The sequence below is a fragment of the Balaenoptera borealis genome, assembly GCF_965194805.1.
Source record: "Balaenoptera borealis genome assembly, chromosome: 9".
Taxonomy (NCBI): domain Eukaryota; kingdom Metazoa; phylum Chordata; class Mammalia; order Artiodactyla; family Balaenopteridae; genus Balaenoptera; species Balaenoptera borealis.
The window spans coordinates 110,384,414-110,405,482 of record NC_138873.1 but is presented as its reverse complement, the minus strand read 5'-3'; the positions used below and the strand labels follow the sequence as shown (position 1 = coordinate 110,405,482).

General features: G+C 35.5%; 1 protein-coding gene across 35 annotated transcripts in view; it reads right to left on the bottom strand.

Moving 5' to 3' along the window:
• Positions 1 to 21,069, bottom strand: part of RIMS1 (regulating synaptic membrane exocytosis 1) — a 467,002-nt gene that overhangs the window by 134,859 nt on the left and 311,074 nt on the right. For 11 of the 35 annotated variants that reach the window (XM_082405014.1, XM_082405020.1, XM_082405003.1 and 8 more), the window contains 10 exons: positions 19,191 to 19,237; positions 17,187 to 17,299; positions 15,188 to 15,318; positions 14,445 to 14,616; positions 14,169 to 14,322; positions 12,949 to 13,020; positions 8,345 to 8,501; positions 7,489 to 7,614; positions 5,807 to 5,869; positions 1,085 to 1,174 (listed from right to left, as the gene is read on the bottom strand). In XM_082405014.1, coding sequence (XP_082261140.1) covers positions 1,085 to 1,174; positions 5,807 to 5,869; positions 7,489 to 7,614; positions 8,345 to 8,501; positions 12,949 to 13,020; positions 14,169 to 14,322; positions 14,445 to 14,616; positions 15,188 to 15,318; positions 17,187 to 17,299; positions 19,191 to 19,237 — 1,125 coding nt within the window. Of the gene's footprint in view, positions 1 to 1,084; positions 1,175 to 2,319; positions 2,398 to 5,806; positions 5,870 to 7,488; positions 7,615 to 8,344; positions 8,502 to 12,948; positions 13,021 to 14,168; positions 14,323 to 14,444; positions 14,617 to 15,187; positions 15,319 to 17,186; positions 17,300 to 19,190; positions 19,238 to 21,069 lie in introns of all 35 variants that reach the window. The other 24 variants (XM_082404982.1, XM_082405017.1, XM_082404984.1 and 21 more) reach the window with 9 other exon arrangements.

The window sequence follows — 21,069 nt, the reverse complement described above, 5'->3', positions numbered from 1 at the left end:
TCTATTACAAATTCTGCAAATACAAAAGAATACAAAATTAAAAAGTAGATTTTTTTAGTAGAATCTTATGAAGACACTAAAAAATGAACATGTCTACCTGTGCCAATCATTAAATTCCAGAAATAAATATCTCATAAATAAATGAGTAGAATCAGACTAGAAAGTTTGCTAAAGGAAAGCTTTAAGCAGCCTCTGAAGAAGAGGAAAAGTGGGTTACATTAACACAACTAAACATTTTTCTTCAGGATTTGTCAAGAGGTAGTATGCAAATTTCCAGTGAATAACTTCTAATTGAAAAGAGATAACAATTATAACCAAGACTATCAATTATAACCAAGTTTACTGGGATAGAAAGTTCCACCACAATGGAAAAATTAGCTGCTCACAATTAGGAGACAGCGTAGTACATGATCACTGAATTAAAGTCAGAATTATTTATTAATCAGTCAATTTAAAGTGCTCAGCAAAATTACGTTATGTGTGTATATAATGTGCCTTTATTTTTGTAAGGCATCAGGAAATCTATGATAAACATACTATTTTTTGTTGAAATATAATTTAAGGCAAAACGATCTATATCAAAGAGCAAGTTGATTTAAAAAAAAAAAACAAATATAGATGCACAAGGGAAGTATTCTATCTAAATAAGATTCTTGTTTTGCGTTTATGGAAGATTGTAGTTGAACCCATAAATACTATTTATCAGCGGAAGTACTAGGAAAGTGATCTTCCCCTTCAGATAACTCACTGGCCCTCACAACCACATCAGCGTACTGAAGGCTCCCTGAGTAGGTGTAGAGAAAACCACTGAACAGCAACAAAAGGGGAAAAGCAGCAGCGAGCAGCAGTTACAAATCACGTCACGCCATTTGCAACAGCATTCACGGAAATATGTGTATGTGCTCCCTCTGGCTCCGCCACATACACACATCTCTACACAGGCGTGTACGGAAAGGGAGGGGAAATGCAGACAGTCGGCAAGTGAACGTGGATGAATAAGCTGTGAGACTCAGTGACACAAAACAAAGTGATAGGGAAAAAAATGACTGTACAAAATGACAGGAAATTAAGAGAGTCTTTATACCTTTCTCGTTCTGGTGAATGCAAACTAGCATCTGGTCTCAAGCAGTTGGTACTAGCACTCCTCGCCCTGTCAAGGGAGGGCTGCAGGTCACTAGTGCCAGTGTATTGCATCCAGGGTGGAGGAGAAAGACAGAGAAAACAGAGAGAGGAAGACCAGTTAGAGAGGAAAGCATCGAGTCCTGTCCCCTTTACACAAAGTGCAGAATCACTGCGAGTCGGTTCATAAGGGTGTGAGCGCTGACAGGATGGCCGTGCACAGTTTTGTTTAGAAAATGACACTAAACAAAGATTATGCTTGAATTGCTTTGCATAATTTTTTTAAAAGGGTCTCAGACTGAAAAAAATGAGGCTAAGTCACACCTACTTATGAAAAAACTGGATACAGAAAGCACTGAAACAAAATGCCTAACACTTCATTACCAACGACAGATGCCACACCAAAACAAAATGAAGGACAGCAGAGGAGGAAAATTTTACAACTCAGCTATTTTGGTTCAAACACTAGACAGGGGAGGTGGACGGTATGATGTCCAAACGTCCTTACCTAACCAGAATCTCATCAGGAAACCTCAGTGCTCTCGAGTGAAAGCATTCATGGTGAAGGGGTTTGGTTTTAGTATGTGCAGGCAGAATTGAGCTCCACAAAGTAAAATTGTCCAAAAATAAAATAATATAAAATCAATTCTCATAATTGAAATCAACAAGTAAAACAACAAATAAATGACAAAGAAGACAACGACTAGAGATCTGATATTTGAGTAAGTAGATTTCATTTAGAGAAATATTCTAGCATAGGTTTTATAATTAAAGCTATTTTTATTTTTTTATTATATTTTTAAATTAGTTTTTATTGGACTATAGTTGATTTACACTGTTGTGTTCGTTTCTGCTGTACAGCAAAATGAATCAGTTATACATATGCATATATCCACTCTTTTTAAGATTCTATTCCCATATAATTAAAAAGTAATGGGCAGAGTTCCCTGTGCTATACAGGAGGTTCTTATTAGCTACCTATTTTATATGTAGCAGAGTGTGTATGTCAACCCCAATCTCCCAACTTATCCCTCCCCCCTTTCCCTCTTAAAGTTATTTTTAGATATCATGAGTTTTCTCTGTATATAATTAATTTTAATAGGAAAAGCTAATGCTTTATTAGAAAGTAAATTTGCTATCTTTAGTTGGTGAGGGATTAGGGATTAGTTTATAACTGAGACTCACTGTTATGACTCTTACCTGTAAATATTCCAGTGGGAACAGTTCTCTAACAAGCACATCTTGGGCGGTAATGTTTTATAGTGCCTAACAAGATGTCTGGAACATGGGAACGCAGACACACAGGAAACAGAAAGATACATTTGAAGAGAATTTTATCAGGATATGAAAAAAGTAGGAGACCTAGAAAGCTACAAACACAGATGGATCTTTCGTTTTCCTCAGAAAAACCAAAATAATTATTTGAAGGTAGGAAAAGAACTGTTAAATATGGAATCATAGACATCTGTCTTCATAATTAAGATGAAGACTCTAAATTATAGTTTAAAAGCCTTAATTTGAAAAAGATTTGAGAACTACACTCTATGAAGTAACCAACATGAAACTTACTATTTAATCCCTGTTTAATATTATACCTGCTTCTATGGAAATAACTCATAGCTAAAAGTATTAATCAGATAATTTATGAAATTTGGGAATTAATATGACTAAAAGTTACTACTCTAATAACAAGCAAAATGCTGACCAGCATTGCAGGGACAAGGCTGGTCACGGTACTGAAGGCAGTAAAGGAAGGAAGATCAAGAGGTGACTGCAGTAGGCAAGTCCTTTCCATTTATCACCTTCTGGATACAAACCCAACAGCAGGTAACACTTATCACCAGAAACTGGGTGGGATGGGTATTAGCTGCAACCAGAATATGAATTCTGATTTGGCAGAAACAAGGCCCAACATCATCTGAATGCCTTTAAAACCTGTGAGGACATCTGGACTGTCTATATCACCAAGGGTAAACTAGGTCCTGTCAATGAATGTTTTGGTAATTTAATAATGTTTCTACAAAATTTAACTGTCAATAATGAAAATCTATTGTCCATTTTTGCCTACATTAAAGTATGATAAATCAGGAATAGAAGAAACATTTGCTGAGGACATATTAAATACCAAACACCCCCATGGGTTTATTCATGTTTATACTAATGGTTGATTCAGGAAATCTTTTAAAGCTTTGGTTTAAAATGTATTAAAGTACCACATTCGAGCACAGATTGAGGACACTTTTACTGAAGCAAAGGATTCAGCCTGCTTCATAGACAGAATCTTCTTTTCAACTCCTAAACCTTAGGCAACTGTCTTTAGTAACAAGTTGCTATATAACTTTTCTAAGCAATTGGTTCAAAAGTGAATTTTTTTTGGGGGGGTACTCTCTAACAGGGGTCAGCAGAGAATGGAAATAGAATGAAAAGTGGCCACAGTTTTTAGTTTGAAGGTCCACGTTGGCTTTGCCATTTATTGGCTGTGAACCTGGATGATTCAAGTCATCAAGCCTTTTTCTACATCTATATCATGGAGGAAATAACAATCTTTAACAGGGATGGTGTGAGGATTAAGTGAAATAACAGGTACAAAGGGTCTAGGACACAGTAAGGAAGCCACAGCATTTTCTGTACAACATGACTGTCTCAGGAAAGGTTTTATGGAAAAAGCATTTGATAATAATAACAGTGAGGAGGGGGATGAATTAAACAATATGAGACAGATTTCTGTAGTATGTGACTTTGATATGCTGTGCGTATAAAATCTCCAGGGAGTGGCTTTAATTTGCAAAGTTTCCAAAATATGTTTGACTCACAAACTCTTAAATTGGCTGAACTTCATGCGGAACCAACTCCTCGGAACACATTTTTGGAAAAACTAGTTTAGTGGAAAACTTCAAATAGACCTGATTTTGAATCCTTGCTCTGTTACACGTCAAATAAAACTTTCTTAGCATCTTTCCTCATCTGTGAAATGAGGATAAAAATGTTCATATGATACAACTATTGTCAGGACATTGAGATAAAATTCATTAAATAATTACCACTGTGCTTGGTACTCAATGAATGTTATTTTCCTTGTTTACTGGAAAGTAGTAAATCCACAGGTTTTATTCTTAAAAGTCGTAAGTGAATATGATAGGTTGTATTCTGAAGATAAGATTTTACAAAATGATGAAACTACTAGCTTATTCTATTGTGCCTATCCTGTTATTTTACCTTTGAAAGTGGGATGTAACGGAAAGAAAAACAATATATTTAGTGATTCTGTTTAGCTTATTGGTGTGAATGTGTTAAAAAATACCCACATGTTGGGGGCCGGGCACACACCAGGTGCCTAATAAATATGAAGGTTTTGTTTTGTTTGTGTTTTATAGTTGTGGTCACCCCAACGGGACCATGAGAAAATTTTCTGAATCTGTAAAGAAATCATTCCTATTAAACTATTTGTCAGGACAACCAAAGTAAGGCTGGAGGCTTTCGAATTATAAAGAATTGAGCTGATTTGTACAATAGTTAGGATTTTACATTATTTCTCCAGTTTGCAAACAGAACTAACATCCCTCATTTTTCCCTGTGGCACCGCACACAGGGCAGTAGTTATCACTAGGAGAGTTTAATATATGTAAAAAGTTAGTTCTCATTCGGGTGACCATGTTCAATTCCTGAGCAGAAGCCCAGGTCCACACAGACACAATAAACCTGCATTTGTGTTTGTGTCTCAGGTTTTCCAGGTACAGCTCTTTCCTTCTCTCTCCTGTTTACTCTTTATTGGTCATAGTATTTGAAAGAGTTTATCTGTGTGTGTTGGTTCATTTGTCTCACCTAGTTACTACTTCTTTACCTTCCATTAACTTCACATTGACAATAAATATGCACAGACTGTATTCTGTGAGTAATCTGTAAAATGACTTATTTGGGATATGAGATCCAAGATGTAATGAGATGAAAATAAAGTGCTAGGTTCTCAGCTCCAATTTAGACGACAATAATGTATCCCCTCTTCTTCTCCTCTTTAAGGAGGCTTTATACCGTTACGTGTCTCTATGGGAAAGTTGGTAGTGTAGCATTTCTGACCTGGTGAGGGTACGAAGGAAGGGAGGGCTTAGAAGTTAACAGGTCATATATCCGCACTCTTTATCAAGAAGGAAACTGAAGCTCAGCTCTTAAAAATGAAGTGGTAAAGATCTTATTAAAAGCAAACAGAAAGAAAACAACAGTAGAATCAAAACATAAAAATAAAAAAAGGCTAAAACAAAGTGAACTTATAATCACGGAAACAGTAACACTGCCACGCACAGCAGATCAGACCTCTTGTGTCTAGATGGGTGCGTGTGTGTGTGTGTGTGTGTGTGTGTGTGTGTGTGTGTGTGGTGGGGCTCACAGCGAGGTTATAGAATTTTAATTGAAGAAATCGGTTCCTCGGTTTTGGAAATGTGTAAACAGTTCCACAGAGGCTCAGCAGCCTCTGGATTTCAAATATTTTGATAGAAAAGCAGTCTGCCTGGATCAGAATTCAAATATATTTGGAACCTTTTCCACAACCTCCATATAAAACGAAACCAATTTTGAACACTGGGGAAATTAATTTCACGTATTCGTAATAATACCGCTAAGGGGGAGACGGAAGCAGAGTAGAATGGAAAGAGTCATCACACACAGTTACCGTCACCAAATTCCTGTTATTTACCTGGTGGTGTGTAGGCATTCTGCACTTCGTCCTCGTTTTGCTCTGGGAAGCATGAGAAGCTCACTGCACAGACAGGATGGGTGGTGAGTGAAACAGATAAGTTATGAGGCATTAAATGACATGGGTTATGCCAATGGTATGCCGATGACAACATGAAAAGGGAAGAAACCAGATTGTCTACACTAGCATATTTGCTTGAGAGGTTAAACAAAAATAAACATGACAGTACTTTTCAAATTTTCAACAATAAAGTACAAACATTATGGTCGAAGTCCTGGCTGTTGCTGATTTGCTATTGTATTTCAAAGTGATTTCACAGAGTATCAAGGCAAAACGAAACTAAACTGAACCTTCCCCAAATAAGACGTAGAAATCTGTTTCCAATTCTAGACACTTAGGTATTTTAATAACTTTTAAAAGCCCTATAAATCTGGCTTTTCTGATACTAATGGGAACCCTAAATTTTAAAATTTCTTTTTAGCAACTCAAAGCATGACAGTTTTCTTGGCTCTTATAGCCTGTAAAATGCAATATCACTTATTCTGTTTCTCCTTTACCAACGAAGAACATACTTGATTACGAATGTTTTATCTTAAAACTGATACTTTTTCTACACTCAAATTAATTTCACTCTATTGAATGCCTTGGTCCAGAAGTCCTTCTTTTTCCCCCTCCTCACCTAAATTCATGGTGGCCCCAGTGAATGTCAACAAAGGGACCCTCACCTGACTCCACTCCACCTGAGCAGCGGGGACCCCCTCCTCCGAGCAGTGCTCTGTCCCAGTAAGTACCACAACCTCAACTCCTGAAGGTCATGGCTCCAGCAGGGTGACAGTTAGGGAGCTAAGAGGCTCTCCTTGAGTTCTGTGTCCTTGACTACACAGCAAAAATCAATCATTGTGTACCAACCTCGTTCCCTACCCTTCCCTAAAAGTTTCTACACTTCAAAAAGCCACAAGACACGATTCAACCAGCTGGGGATTTGAACAACCCAAAACAACAGATCCTGAGCTTGTGGTCAGGCCCGTCTTACAGGAAGGGCATTGGTCTGAGGAGTAAGTCCGCGGCCATGTAGAACCATGGAGTTATAACATCAAATAAGTGCAGAACTAAGCCTAAGTACACATCCATAGAAGAAAGAATCCATTTCAATATTTTGTACTTTATAGACATTTTAGGTAATTACATTTTATGAGAAGTAGGTGTCCTAAAAGATATTACTGCTGAAGTTTTCACAGAAACTCTGCAATAGTAACTGTCTTTCAGGTGACCTGTACCCAAAAACTTTTTATTGCAGAAAAAACATAATTTTATAATTACATAAATAATATCCCAAAGACTGCAACCCACAAAAAGTAAAATATTTGAAAATTGCTTATGTAGACTCCCTTCTATAATTTAGGTTAGTATCTAAGTCAACAACAAACTGTACATTTAAAACTGGCTAAACATAAATTCTGATTTTTTTTTTAAATGCACCTTTTATGACAATATAATATTAGTCAAATATTTCCCAGAGTTGCATTTCTATTAGAATATCTTAAGAGTCGTTCCTTGGGAGAAGTTCAGTTTTGAATGATGAAATACTTTTCCTGTCTTTTGCACTATGCCAAGATACCTATCATAGACGAAAACAGAGCAAAGAAGACATACAGTGCTGAGATCATAACGTGAACAAATACCTGTCTTGTTCTGATAGACACTGACTGTCCACATCTCCAGGTCTGTGACCAACTGGGCTGCAGGACACATCGTGGTGTCTGGTTGGAGAACGTGACCTTCTTGTTGGATGAATTTCATCTAGACTCCTGAAATGATTGCAAAAATTTAAATGCATCACCATGTACCACCTTCCCCAAACAGGGTGACAGACTAACAGGAAAGAATGGACGGTAATTGGCAAATAACTGACATGGCTTGAAAAGTGCTGGCCTCGTCACCAAATACCTGTTTTAAAGGTATTTATTCTCTACCATTGCTTTGCCTGTGCTGTATTTCTCCAACCTCCTTTGTTTACTTCCATCAAAAAAGGACCACGATTTTCATCTGCATACTTAGTGAAAATTTCAGAAGTGTATTTCAGGGTGAGATGAAATACAGCACGATATAACTTCCGTTTTATATGCTTTTCCAAACATTTAAAGTGCTTCAAAGAGACAATCCCAAATTTCTTAAAAATGCATTCTGACTCTTAACCTTATCATTTGTGCCACTTCTCTGCACAGGTCTAATTTATTACCATACAATTTCTCCCAACAGGAGAAAATTAACTAGCAAACAGAATACAAGACAGTTATTCAAAAATGGTGCTTGCAACACTGACTTCTTCCACTCCCTGGGAGATTACCTGAGATTAGAGGACAGAATGTTGCATAGGTTGGGTAATGAATAAAAAGGCATTTTGCCTACAAAGGATTCTGAAAAAAATAACTTGATTGACCAAACCATTATTTCATTTCTGTTAGAGTCTTGTGGCAGTTTGCACTGTATTATAATAAAGAGTACCGTCAAGGATGCTAAGCTCTTCTCGAAGCCTACCTCTGTAATGGCACATTTGGTAAACGGGAACGCGGCCTCCCCTGATCATCGCCACGATGAGGAGACACCGACCGTGAGCGGTGATGCGTTGCTCTCTGCTGCTCTGGCACAGTTAATGTTGAAGGTTTGCTTTCTCTAGCACTAGACCTATAACCTACTGGCAAGAGTATACACAAAGAACGAGTCAGTATTCTTCTATAGTGTCAGTGCTAATGTGGAGTCATCAAATGATATGGAAAGCGGCCATTGACCTATGAAGATAAATGCCATGCAATCGGTATTACCAGCCTTATCGTCAAAACTACTAAGTATATGTACAGAGTGTAACATACACATGCATGAGGACCGGGTACAGTTTGGCTCAAAGGTTACCATGGAGATACTGATGACGAATATGACAGCTGATGCCTCAGACATCAGGATGAGTTGGGATACCAGTTTACGGAATGAGTGAGTGATTTTTTGAGCAACACAAATCAAGCACTTGACAGTGAACTGTTACTCATATACAAGTCAATGCTTAGAAATTTAGTGTCTCTTCGAATGTTATTGGAATTTTTCTGCCAAAGGATAAATTATGTTAGTTGGATTTCAGATGGCTTCGCTAATAAGAAAATAAAGATGCTACCATACCAATTTTAATTGACAAAGAAGAGCAGCAGGTCTTCACTATAACAAATACTGAGTGTGAATTTTGAGGACCACAGATAATACTGCAATTTTCAAATGAAAATAGGGTATGGGTGGAGCTGACTATGGCAATAATGCAGAACAAATCAACCCTCCGAAAGAAACAATTATCAAATCTACCCCAGACATCTGAAACTATTCCACAAATGTGTTAGTAACCTAACATAATTAAGTTAATACAGTTACTTAAAATTAAATTCTAAAAGTCATTCTCCCTTGACACCAAAAGGTTTCTATGATCTCTGATTTAGTTAAGATAAAATAGCAAACCATAGTAACAGTTTAATTAAATGTTTTCACAGGGTCATTGTTGCTATTATTGGAAGGAAAATAAAAAATTCTGTGGCCAAAGGAAAAATAATGATATTTACAACAACATGAAATGTACACAACCATGAAAACATTAAGTCTAACAAGGTAGCTTGAACTGCTGCTCATTTATTTACTTGACAACTCCCAAATTATTTTTAAAATATGCCATGTAACATTATTATTAAAGGCAGACTAAATTCCCCAGCAGTTTATTTGTTGTGATTGTATAACCTTTTGACTAAGCTTAGACTATACGGAAGGTCGTTAAACATTACATAAAGGCCAATTTGACAATATTGACACCAAAGAAGCTCAGCCATTTTGTCACTCTCTAAAAACCTCGGTAAAGGACCAAATAATATAAACATAAGTGGTATAATTTATCATTTCATTTTATGACAAAAATAAGAGCAATTCAGGTACTATTTTGAATTTCATGTAGAAAGTTTCCTTGTTGTTCAGACATACAAATTGTAATATTAAGTCTAGAACGATACCAACTAAATTTACATGTAGTGAATTTATTTCATAGTTCAATATTAAAAAATAATGGTGGCTGTTTTAAAGATAATTAATCTGACGTCTGAATTACTTAAAACATTTTAAATTACCATTTGGTGTCATTTGAAAACATTTGGTATCAATTATATTATAATTATGGAAGGTCAGTATTGAATTGGGAGCACCATTTCAAGATTTCAATGAATATTCAAGGTATATACATGGAACTTTTAGATTTGGAATAATTAATTATTCTGAAGTAACTTTTAGAGACTTTAGGCAGTTTCTGTAAAAGGGTATAATTAATTTTTTTCTTGGGTTCTTTGTATTTACATAGAGGTTAATGTCTTTTTTATCCTATCCTAATATGCATTCATAGGCCTTTCCCTGCTTTTTATAATAATTTATTTTTTTATATTATGTTTAGTTTATTGTTGACAACATGCACTCTGCCTTCAGAAAAAAGGCAAGAAGGAACTGCTATTTTATGCTCATTTCTATGTTTCAGTTAGTTCAAAGTTATCGGGTTGTTTTTGTTGTTGTTTTTTTTCATTTTCTGAACTTGCAGTAATGGTCTGAAAGCTGAGGTTGCCAGATGCCTGGCCTCAGATGAGGGCATTCCGTGGGTGGTTATTTTTATTCTTCTTAAGCAGCTGAAATTACTTATTTTAAGTAACAATAAGGCTATGATAACTATAAAGGTAGTAAGATGTAGCTCTGGAGGTCTCAACTGCTTAAAGGTGGTAATACATCAAACGAGAACATAGAACCCTGTGGTCCTAGAGAAGTCAGGTGTTAGGAAGTTCAAGGCCCACCTGCGGTAGAACATCTAAATGACACTTTCCAGCTTCTTCAGCAAACGTAACCAGAAGCTTCATTGAGTGCGTTAAACATACATAGAACTACCTGGCATCCACTCGTGAACAAAGTTCTCTCTATACTGGACACTAGGAAATCTGTAATCAGCCTCTTAGAATATCTGGTAATGTATCAACACACTTGTTTATTAACTTATCCCCTCACTTTATTTTAGCTTCTTGCCCTTATTTTACCATCTTTCCTCTTTATTTAAAATGTACTGTTTATTGCTGTGTGTCTTGCTATATTGTATTTGCCACACATGTATATCTTTAGAAGTTACCATATATACATCTTGAATCACTGAAGAGCACCCCCTAAAATATAAGTAAATTCCATTATCTCCTTTATTAATTTATGAGGAAATCTCTGGAACATAAAATATTACTGATTGGCTTACGTAATTTATTAGTTATATTCTATTAAAAGTTTGCCTCGTTACATTAGAAATGCTAAATAAAAATGGATATCATTTGAAATGGCAATTCAGACACTGCTTCTCTATGGTCAAAGGATAATCCCTGATTTAAACATATACAATCATATGTTTATGTCAGGATGGAATAGAGATATATCTAGAATTCAGTGTTCTTTGGTTGTTCCAAACACTAACACCATTGCAGTCGGTCCTATACTTCCCATTTTGGCTGTTATCCATGTGGTCTCTCAGGGAGAAAAGAAGAAACTCATCGTTTTTGTAAGTATTTGTTGAATTAGCTGTTCATTCATTCATTCATTCATTCGCTATCCGGCCTCATCATAAAAATGTGAAATTTTAGGTGAATAGCCTGTGAGAACCACCCACAGAAGTAAATTCTATTCAGATGAGTTAGAAGTGACAACATGAAGGCGAATTAACAGCCAAGATTCTTGTTAGAAAGGTTTGTTGACAAGACCCCTTTCCTATAAGGAATCATCTGAATTCTATTTAAATATGACAATGGGTACCATGGACAACTACCTTCCCCCTTTCAATTCCATAAAGACAATATTCTACTAAATTCTGTGTGAAAGTTTCTGGGTAGAATGTGCCTAATTATTCTGATCCTTTTATAAATCAACAAACTCAGAAAGCAAAACATGAACTGTTATCCACAATTACCCACTATTATTTCAAACTCCTCCTGATGGTCTGATATCAAGGAGTAATATCTAAGTACACAGATATGCACAGAACCAGATTTATTGTTTTTAAGGTATCTGCTACTTTCATACAGTGAGCAAAGACGATATTTTCTCTGAGTTTCACGGAGCAAATGAAGCCTAACTTTAGGGAACTGTCCATAATTTTCTCCCAGTTTTAATGAAGTCGTATGTATCTCTCTAAATTGCGACCTCAGTCACTAGCCTTTGTAAAGTCTATTGACTTTACCAAAACCATTGCCCTCAAATTAAGTGCATCCCCACCTGAGAAATTATGTAAATTAAGGGAACATCTGTCAATATTGTCCCAAAGAAATGTCTTTAAGAACTCATATTTATATACCCCAAGATTTTCTCTTTAATGTCTTTTTGTTTGAATATCTCCCTACTCTTCATTAGTAAATAAAGGGAACAGGATTAGTGCCAAGAAAATACGTCTTCACTACTTGGTTTGACTCACTTTCTGACTAGACTCAGATGAGAAACATAGATTTGAACTGCACAGTGTCACAAAGATTTTACTAATTTATACAATGACAAAAAGACATTGACTTCAAACGAATATTGCATCTTTCTAAAGCATTTCCTTATTTTAAAACATACAGACACATTCTAGGTATAATCAGTGCTGAGCATTTCACAAAAGCGTTAAAAGCTAAGCCATGCCACATGCAATTTAAAACCCTGCCATGCACCTGTCTCAGTATATTCCATGGAAGGCTACATTATTTTCAGAAACGGAGGAAGCGAAGTCATAGACATACAGCATAAAACACAGGAGAATGGAAGCTTTATTAAAAAATTAACTCTATCCTTTCAAGAGTCATATTTTCACTTCTGCTCGGAGCATTGTGAAATGATGATTTTAACTTCGTTAGCTTCTAAGGGGGACCCTGACTAATTTAAGTGGGGATGTTAATGAGTAGTTTACTAGTCCATCTCAAACTTTCTTAATAATTTGGAAGACAAGTCACCATGGAATAGTATAATCCAGACTTCTCCGTGCTCTAAATCTCCAATATGGGACCCAAGGAAGTCTGGAAGCTGGCAGGAAAGCAAACACGGGAGCACAGTGAAGCCGGCCACGCTCCCCCACGCACCTGGAGGAACCACTCCAATGGCATCATCAACCTCATAGTCTGATATGTCACTGTCACTGATTCGCTGGGACCCTGCACGACAGGAAGGGAAACAGATACCTCTGTGTCCGCTCGGGTCAGGAAACGTGGAGGACATGGTCACATTTTTTTTTTTTTTAAAGCTGATTACATTATTACTAAATACTTTCACTTTTGGTGAAGTAGAAGTTGATGTACGATGTCTCAGGTGTACAGCAAAGTGATTCAGTTATACATATATATACTACAAAGTTAATGCAGAGCTGATGCTTAAAAAAAAATGTTTGTTATCCAAGGATAACATATTCTCAGCATTCTTACAATCACTGAAGACACATAGAAGGAAGGGGATTTCATAGAACAGTATTTTTGACTCTTCAAATTATTTTTAATTAAGGTCTATAGCAAAGTGTATACTGTTTTCTACCCAAATATGCGCCCTCCTCTGCAGTTCAGGGAGGATGGGGCTGAGTGGAAAGGTTCAAAGAGAACATTCTTGGCTGGAACTCTACTGAGTTCATATAATTGAAAGGGCATCAGGGCCCTTTATAAAATATTTATGTTTAGCCCTCAAAATTAGCCATCATACTGCATGAAACATTAATTTTGAGGAAATGATTGATCAGAGAAGCACTAACATGAAGTATTTAATTATATGAGGAAAACAATTTGGTTCCAGATTACCAAAATGAGGCTTCTAAGTTTCATCTGTTCAGTAAGAGATTTGGTCATTAAATCAAAAATTAACGAGTAAGTACAGAAAAAAATATGTTTTCTCCAATCACCAGATGAACAACAGCAAACAAACTTTACAATGCTTTTGAAAAATTGTTTCTTACAAATAATAATACTAAAAATATCCAGGAATTATACGGTTATTAAGATGTTCTATGTAGCAACCCACCAATAATGACAAAAATTACCCCATCAGTCAACCAATGAACAACTCCATCAGGACTGGGCAAAGAATTATATTTGAGAGTTTTTAAGCTTTCAGCTGTGGAATTACTCCACTATATTGTATATATTACTTTCATTGGGAAAATGCAGAAAATGGTTTTGCCAAGTCTCTTTATATAGATGACTGATTTTTCAATATTTCGATCTCTAATGAACATTTGAAAAAGCACCTTGAATGTTCATCTCGGATTCGATCATAACGACACAATTACTTCTGGTAACTGAAAAGAGCCTTAACCTACTTTGCAGCTTTTTGCTGGCGTTCTCCCCATGGACGTGTCGCCGTGGCATGAAGGGTGATGGCTGAGGCAGAGGTAGTGAGGATTCATCGTGAGTCTGAAGTTTATACCAATGCGGCTCATCATCTAGAAGCGCCGTCTCCAACTCTATGAGGATCTGAAAGGGCAGCTCTCAGGTTAGATCAAGCGCCGTTCCCCAGATATAATAAAAGCAGCCATAATAATGCACATCACGGAAGCCTCGAGGCATCTGACCCGGATCTTCACGACACCCCTCACCTCTCCAAGGAATTCACTCTCCTCTTCTTGCACCCTGGGCTGGTCCCACACGGTTATTTCCAACATCCGTTCTCTGAAATCTCTACGATGCACATGTGAATACACAAAAGTCTGGTTCCATTTTGGTTCTAGTACTTTCTTTACTGTTTTGGTTCTCCTTTTACTCTTATCACTGAAAAATAAGTATGTTTTGTCAATGAAAAAGCAAACGCAAGTATATGCTGCCACCTACTGTAGTTACATGCAGTGCTGGTCTTGGGATGTTTACTCTCTTTAATTCATAACTTTTAATATACAAGTCTGAAAAGACTCTCAAGTTTAATAAGATTAGTTTTAACCACAATGTAGGCAGTAGTTACGATTATAGAAACGCATACACAAAGGTACATTCTAAATGATGTAGCTGTCAAAGACTAATAGATGTGGAAACAAGGTAATGGACAATTTTAAAACTGGCAGATTATTTTAAAGAAACACAAGGCTTGAGGGAATTTTTTTAGGGATAATATAGTTTATTCCCTCATAGAGAAGTATCTATTACATTTTAAAGCTATATCACAGGTGTATGCATATGTGCAAATTCATCAAAATATATATATATAAAGTATGTGGAATTTTGGGTATGTCAATTCTACCTTGATAAAGCTTTAAAACATATATGAAACTGTATCCCAAGAGAGGAAACTCTACTTTTTTCTAATTAGCAAAGATGTTTGCATATTTTTTCTAAAATTATTCCATACCTTCTATCTGGAAGAAAATACATTTTTACATAGGGATTCCTGGGACGCCCATCTACTCTTGGGGGTAGATCTGTTGCTTGCAGAACGTTTACAATCAGCTGGTGGCCCACTTTGTCATACCACAGCTTCACCTAAGAGCAATGGAGAAAGAAATTAGCATTTGTAAAAATCATGAGGTATTATAATTTCACAAAAAATACTAAAATTATTTTTGAAGAAGGAAATTTCAAATTGCAAAATACAATTGAATTATAGATATTATTTCTGCAAAGAATACCAACTTGAAAGCATAACCCCTTTAGAACTTGACTTTTCACGCATTTTAAGTGTGACTTACAAGAGGCAGGCCTGCAGTGATGATTTATAGTCTCTTATATCATGCGATGGAATAAAACTAATGATAAAATTTTTAGAAAAGACTAAGGGAAGGGGGGGATATTGAAATAATTATCCTTGTTTTTAAATGCTAAATGCAAGTGTTTGGTGATTATACATATCTTAATAATGATTATAGCATGACTAAATGCATTCTGCAGTGCCAACTGTAGTTGAAATAAAATATTTGATGTTGGGAAAAATATATGCAAGTAACTTGGAAGACATCAGGAAACGCATTTACTGTATGCCTCTGTACACCAGGTACTGCTGTTTTCTGGTATTTTTTTCTTATTTAATTTTTATAATTAACCTATTACAGATAAATTTTCATGAGAGAAGGGGAAAGGAACAAAGGAAGGTACAATGCATAAATGATGCCTTTAAACCAAGCGAAGGCCAAATGGTATTTCTCCTAAGATACAAGATACCTGAATAACAAAAAGCAGGAAAATGGCACACTGAAATATTACTGGCAAACTCTTAATGCAGTCAGTGCAGTATTTGTGCTGGCAGGGGACAATGTTAACTTTAATTTTTTTTTTTTTTTTTTAATTTAGAAGTTAGTTTTGGGCTTATGGTTAAATAAGAACTATGATCATTGGTTGTTTAATAGGTATAGATCAGAATACATTTGAGTCATTAGAACAGAATAAGCTAATTTAACATGGGAGTAGTAAAAGGTAGATTAAGAATTCAAACCCGGATCTGTATCAATCCATATCTCTGTTCCTAATTAATACAGAGGTGTGTTTTTCATAAACCTGAAATAGGTGGAGTGTATGAGAGATTCCCACACACACTGAAATAAAAAAGACGGCAGGGCAGATAAAATAGCACAGGGACTAGACAAAGATCTTTAACCTACTAAAAATAGAAGCTAAAACCAGGAAAAAAAAAAGGGTTTTAAAAATCACAGCACGCTTACAGTTACCTTGTTTGTTTAATTAAAACTAAGAGAAGAGCAGCAAAAACAGACTATAGAAATTCACACATTACCAAAGTAGCAAATGATCAACTACTTATAGAACAATGTGAAGCAAGATTTTCTTTTAGTTATTAATACAAATGTCCTGTATTCTACCATAATCTGAAGAAATGTAGCTTTTCCTAATAATTAACCATGTTTTCTTTACTCCAGCTTTTCCCAGATCACATATAAAACAGTGAAGAAAACTGTAGCTTTTTCACACTAATATCAGCAATCAAGAGTTTCATTAAATGTCTTAAGAAGTTAAAAAAATATCTTAAATTTAAGTTTCTCCAGATCCAGGCTCATGAGGTTGTTAAGTAAACAGAACATGACCCTCTAGGTTTATTACATCTAACCAACTACTTACCTTAGAAACTTTTATACAGCACACAAAAAATAATTGATACTTTATTATCTTATGTTATCATTTACTGTTCAGAACATCTGGCACACTGTAGGCATTCAATAAATATTTCCAGATATATAAGTAAAGGACCAATCTAATAAATTAATGAAAATTGATAAAGTAGATTATGCTGTTAAATGACTCTGACTATATCACAGCCTTCAAAGAAAGCCACACATTTTAAAGACAGACTCAGAACAGGGAGCTTATACTAATGGTCTCCAACATGTACCAAAGACACATACAGAAAGTTGTCCTGGTAAGACTTGTGGCGCATCTTTGAGAGCTCCAGGGCTTGTTGGAGAAATTACAGAAATGGAAGGCCTTTCCATCTTCTGAGATTCAAAGGAACTAGAACCTAAAATGAGAAAAAAAAATCAAGTACTTTTTAGTAACATATTCGTAACCTATGTGTGGAGAATACATATTTTTCATGAAATGTTAAATGCATCTGTTACTGGTATAAAACCATAATTCAATGGCATCCATCAGAGTAGGACCTACTTTCACTGGGATAGTCCTAGAAAGTTATCATCGTGCTTTCTTTGGTTAATTGTCTATTTTAAAGGTATTTAAAGTGATACAAACAAATACTGTATTTATTTGCTCCACTCTGTAAGTATTGACTTTCTGCGTTTCTAGAGGGTATTGGCCTGTGTATGCTCTTGTACAGCCTTGCATACAGTTAAAGGTTTCATGCTATCAGTGATAAGAAAGATGGTACCCGTTGTGTTAATTATCTTAGGATCATCTATGATGAACTGTCCTCACTGAAATTAAAATGAATGCACATATCATATAATTTATGAGCTGCGTCTAAGCCTAGATAGAATTCATCACTGTTTTAAAATACGATTTACATCTCTTTTGATTTTGATCTTACAGACCAATCTCCTGTCTGAGTATGCTGTCTAGTGATTCATGCATGGAGGAGGTAGGCTGGCTCCCCACTCAGGCCCTCAGTGAGGCTCTTCTCCCCCTTTTTAAATGAAAGTCCTCTCTTCCCGGGTCACTGATAAAGTGTCCACAACTAGCAATATGGATGTCTGTAGAATGCTATTACTCCAGCAAGTATAACCTTGAACCTACAGCTATTCAAAACTTAGCTTTATTGAGAAAACACTATTTATGGACCATTTCCCAAGAGTATGTCATCCACATTTTTTTCCATACACACAAATTATGTTTAAATTAAATCAGCGTCATGCTGTACCTTCTGAAGACTTTTAACTATATGAAACAGTGCTATAAAATTCTTTGTTACTATGTCTTTTTTATGAAGTATTCTTAGGATAATTTTCTTCTTGGGTCTCAGTACAATAACACTGTTGCTTCTAATAGTATGTTTCTAATATTATACCAGTTTTTTTTTTTAAAATAACATCAACACTATAAATTATGCAGTTGGTTCCATTTCCCTCTTTATATTAGAAAACTCAAAACCAAATCTGGGCTCATGTCTAGCAGGTATGCAGAATATGATGCTATGCATTTGATTTACTAACCTAATCTCCACTTCCTTGTTTATCCCATCCATATATTTTCTACCTTCTTATAAGCATCACTTGTTTTCCCCTTAAATCACCTTGTATTTGCTATTCCTATAAGCTGGGTTACATAATAACACTTGGTAAGCAAGCCCAAGTATAATTAATTTAACGCCCATCCAATGCAAAGTAAACATTCGAGTCACTTCCACATTGTCCTTGGAAACGTCATCACACACATCGTCATCTTCTTTCATCTGGAGTCCCTTTAATGCCCATGTAGATAACTCAACCCTCTAGCCACAGTCCCCTGGCCCTTCATTCCCACTGAAATTCCCCTCTCCTCCACCCACTCACTTCCATGATCATATCTGACACCGTTACGCTGTATTAAAATTATTTATGTGCCTCTTTCCTTCACTGCTCGTGACACTGAGCCAATTTCCAATCAACCTGAATAATCCAGTATCACAATGCATTTTCATGTATAGCAAATAGAACTGTTACTGGTATATTAATTTTGCTCTGTGCATCCTGACTGCTATGATGCAGGTTATTGTCAATAAAGACTTTTGAACTTCTGATAGACACACACCCACACACACACACACACACACACACACACACACACACACACACACACACACAAGAGTAGAAAGAGAAAAATCTTAAAGCAGAACTCCTTTGGGTTTCCCAAGACTGCCATGATTGCCAACTCATTTACATCAAATGACTAAAGGAGACAGTAAATCTTATACTCACTGGACTCCAGGGGAGGATGGGAGCTCTCCGGAATCCGTGGAATGTCACTAAAAGAAACAGGGTATGGTGAAAATCCCATTAGCTAAGCCACCCTGTCTGAGACAATCACAGCCACACTTTATCTCAATGGTGTGGAAAACCCTTTTGGGTCTTTACAGGTGTGGAAATGGACGGGAGTTACCATAAAGGCAATTTCTAATGTGCATGAATGTCAAACACCACACACACACAAAAAAAAACTGCAGGAAAAATAAGTTTTTATATATTTAATAGCAAAACACTTTAACATGACAACAATCAGAATAATATTGTGGCTAAAATCACCACAATATTTTTACTACCAAAACAGCAGGTTTTGGAAATAAAAAATGTCAAAGGCAATATTTTATTTCAGTTCTAGAAAATCAAAATGACACATATTTTACAAATCAGTAATATGCTTTACAAACACATCTGAAAGAGTTTACTGAATGAAAGGGATGGAAACATCTCTTGATAATAAAATAATATGGTGAATACCATGGGCAAAGTTAAAAAATGAAAAGGATGGATTGCTTTGGAAATTAAAAATGGTTCAAGCTTGCAACAGAAAAGCCAAAATATTTTATATATGTGAATATATAATTAATATACACATATATAACCCTATACACAGATTCATATTTCTATGCTGAAGTTAGCTAAATATATGGCCATTTACTAGATGATTAGAAAGTGACTTGTGAGAACACCCACTCCTGACACACTCACAAATTGTTCTGAATAAATATTTAATATGACCTCAGCTTCACCCATTTTCCACTGTGGGCTTAGAACCCTGGACCAGCTTAGTTTGGAAATTATACTGTATTAAGCTATTTAACCTCTGTTTTCCAAGATATTTTAGCATCAATTTAAGGAGATTAACAATATGCAAATATTAACAGACAAATCAAAGCAGACTGGAGTTAGCTAGTCCCAATAAAATTATCAGAATATTATTTAAGAATTTCTAACCACTTACCTTGTGAACTAACTTCACTTTGATTTTCTTTGCACTTTTGGGGAGAATTGAAACAAAACTCATTTTCTGCTTGATGATTTTCCTGACTCTTCATTTTCACTTTTTTGTGCAAAGTAATTCTCCTAACCACCTACAATTTATACTTCTTACAAATGACAATTCATCCTGTGTTGTGTATTTTATAAATACGTTTTATTATATATTTATGTACAACTAATAATTCGTATGAAATATATATTTTATGTAATAATTAGACTAATTTTCAATACCTAAGACACAAGAAACCAACTATTTATCTTCTGCTACCTTCTCCTGAATTCATCAAGGCAAATAAAATTCAATTCTTAAAAATCTAGAAATGATATTTTTTTAGATAGTACAACTTCTTTGAAAATCAGCCTCAAAGTCAGTTATGAAAATTAAATTTGGAACTCCAAAACCAGATACAAACTTTGAATTTTATGTGTCTGTGACAGAAGAATTGTGGAGAAGTTGTAAAAAAAATTTTTTAAGTGATTTTGAACTAAAAAATATTTAATGTTAATTGCTTAATATTTTAATGCATAAATGTCCACTTGACATTTACACAAACCTTCTTATATTGTTCTGCTCACAAACAAGGTGGTAAAATAGTTTTAATAACAATTATAAGCATAAAGGTAGGTTGGCAAAAGTGGGCAGTATCTTAAGACAGCTGATGTCTGTTGGACCGTGATGGTCAATGTGCATGTAAGTTACAATTGGAATGCTTCTTGGAATCTCTATCCCACCAAACTATGAATAAACATCTGCTTTCTGCTTTAAATTAATTACACAACTACATTAAACATAATTATTAAATATAGCTGGAATTATTCTTCCAAGATTCTAATCATT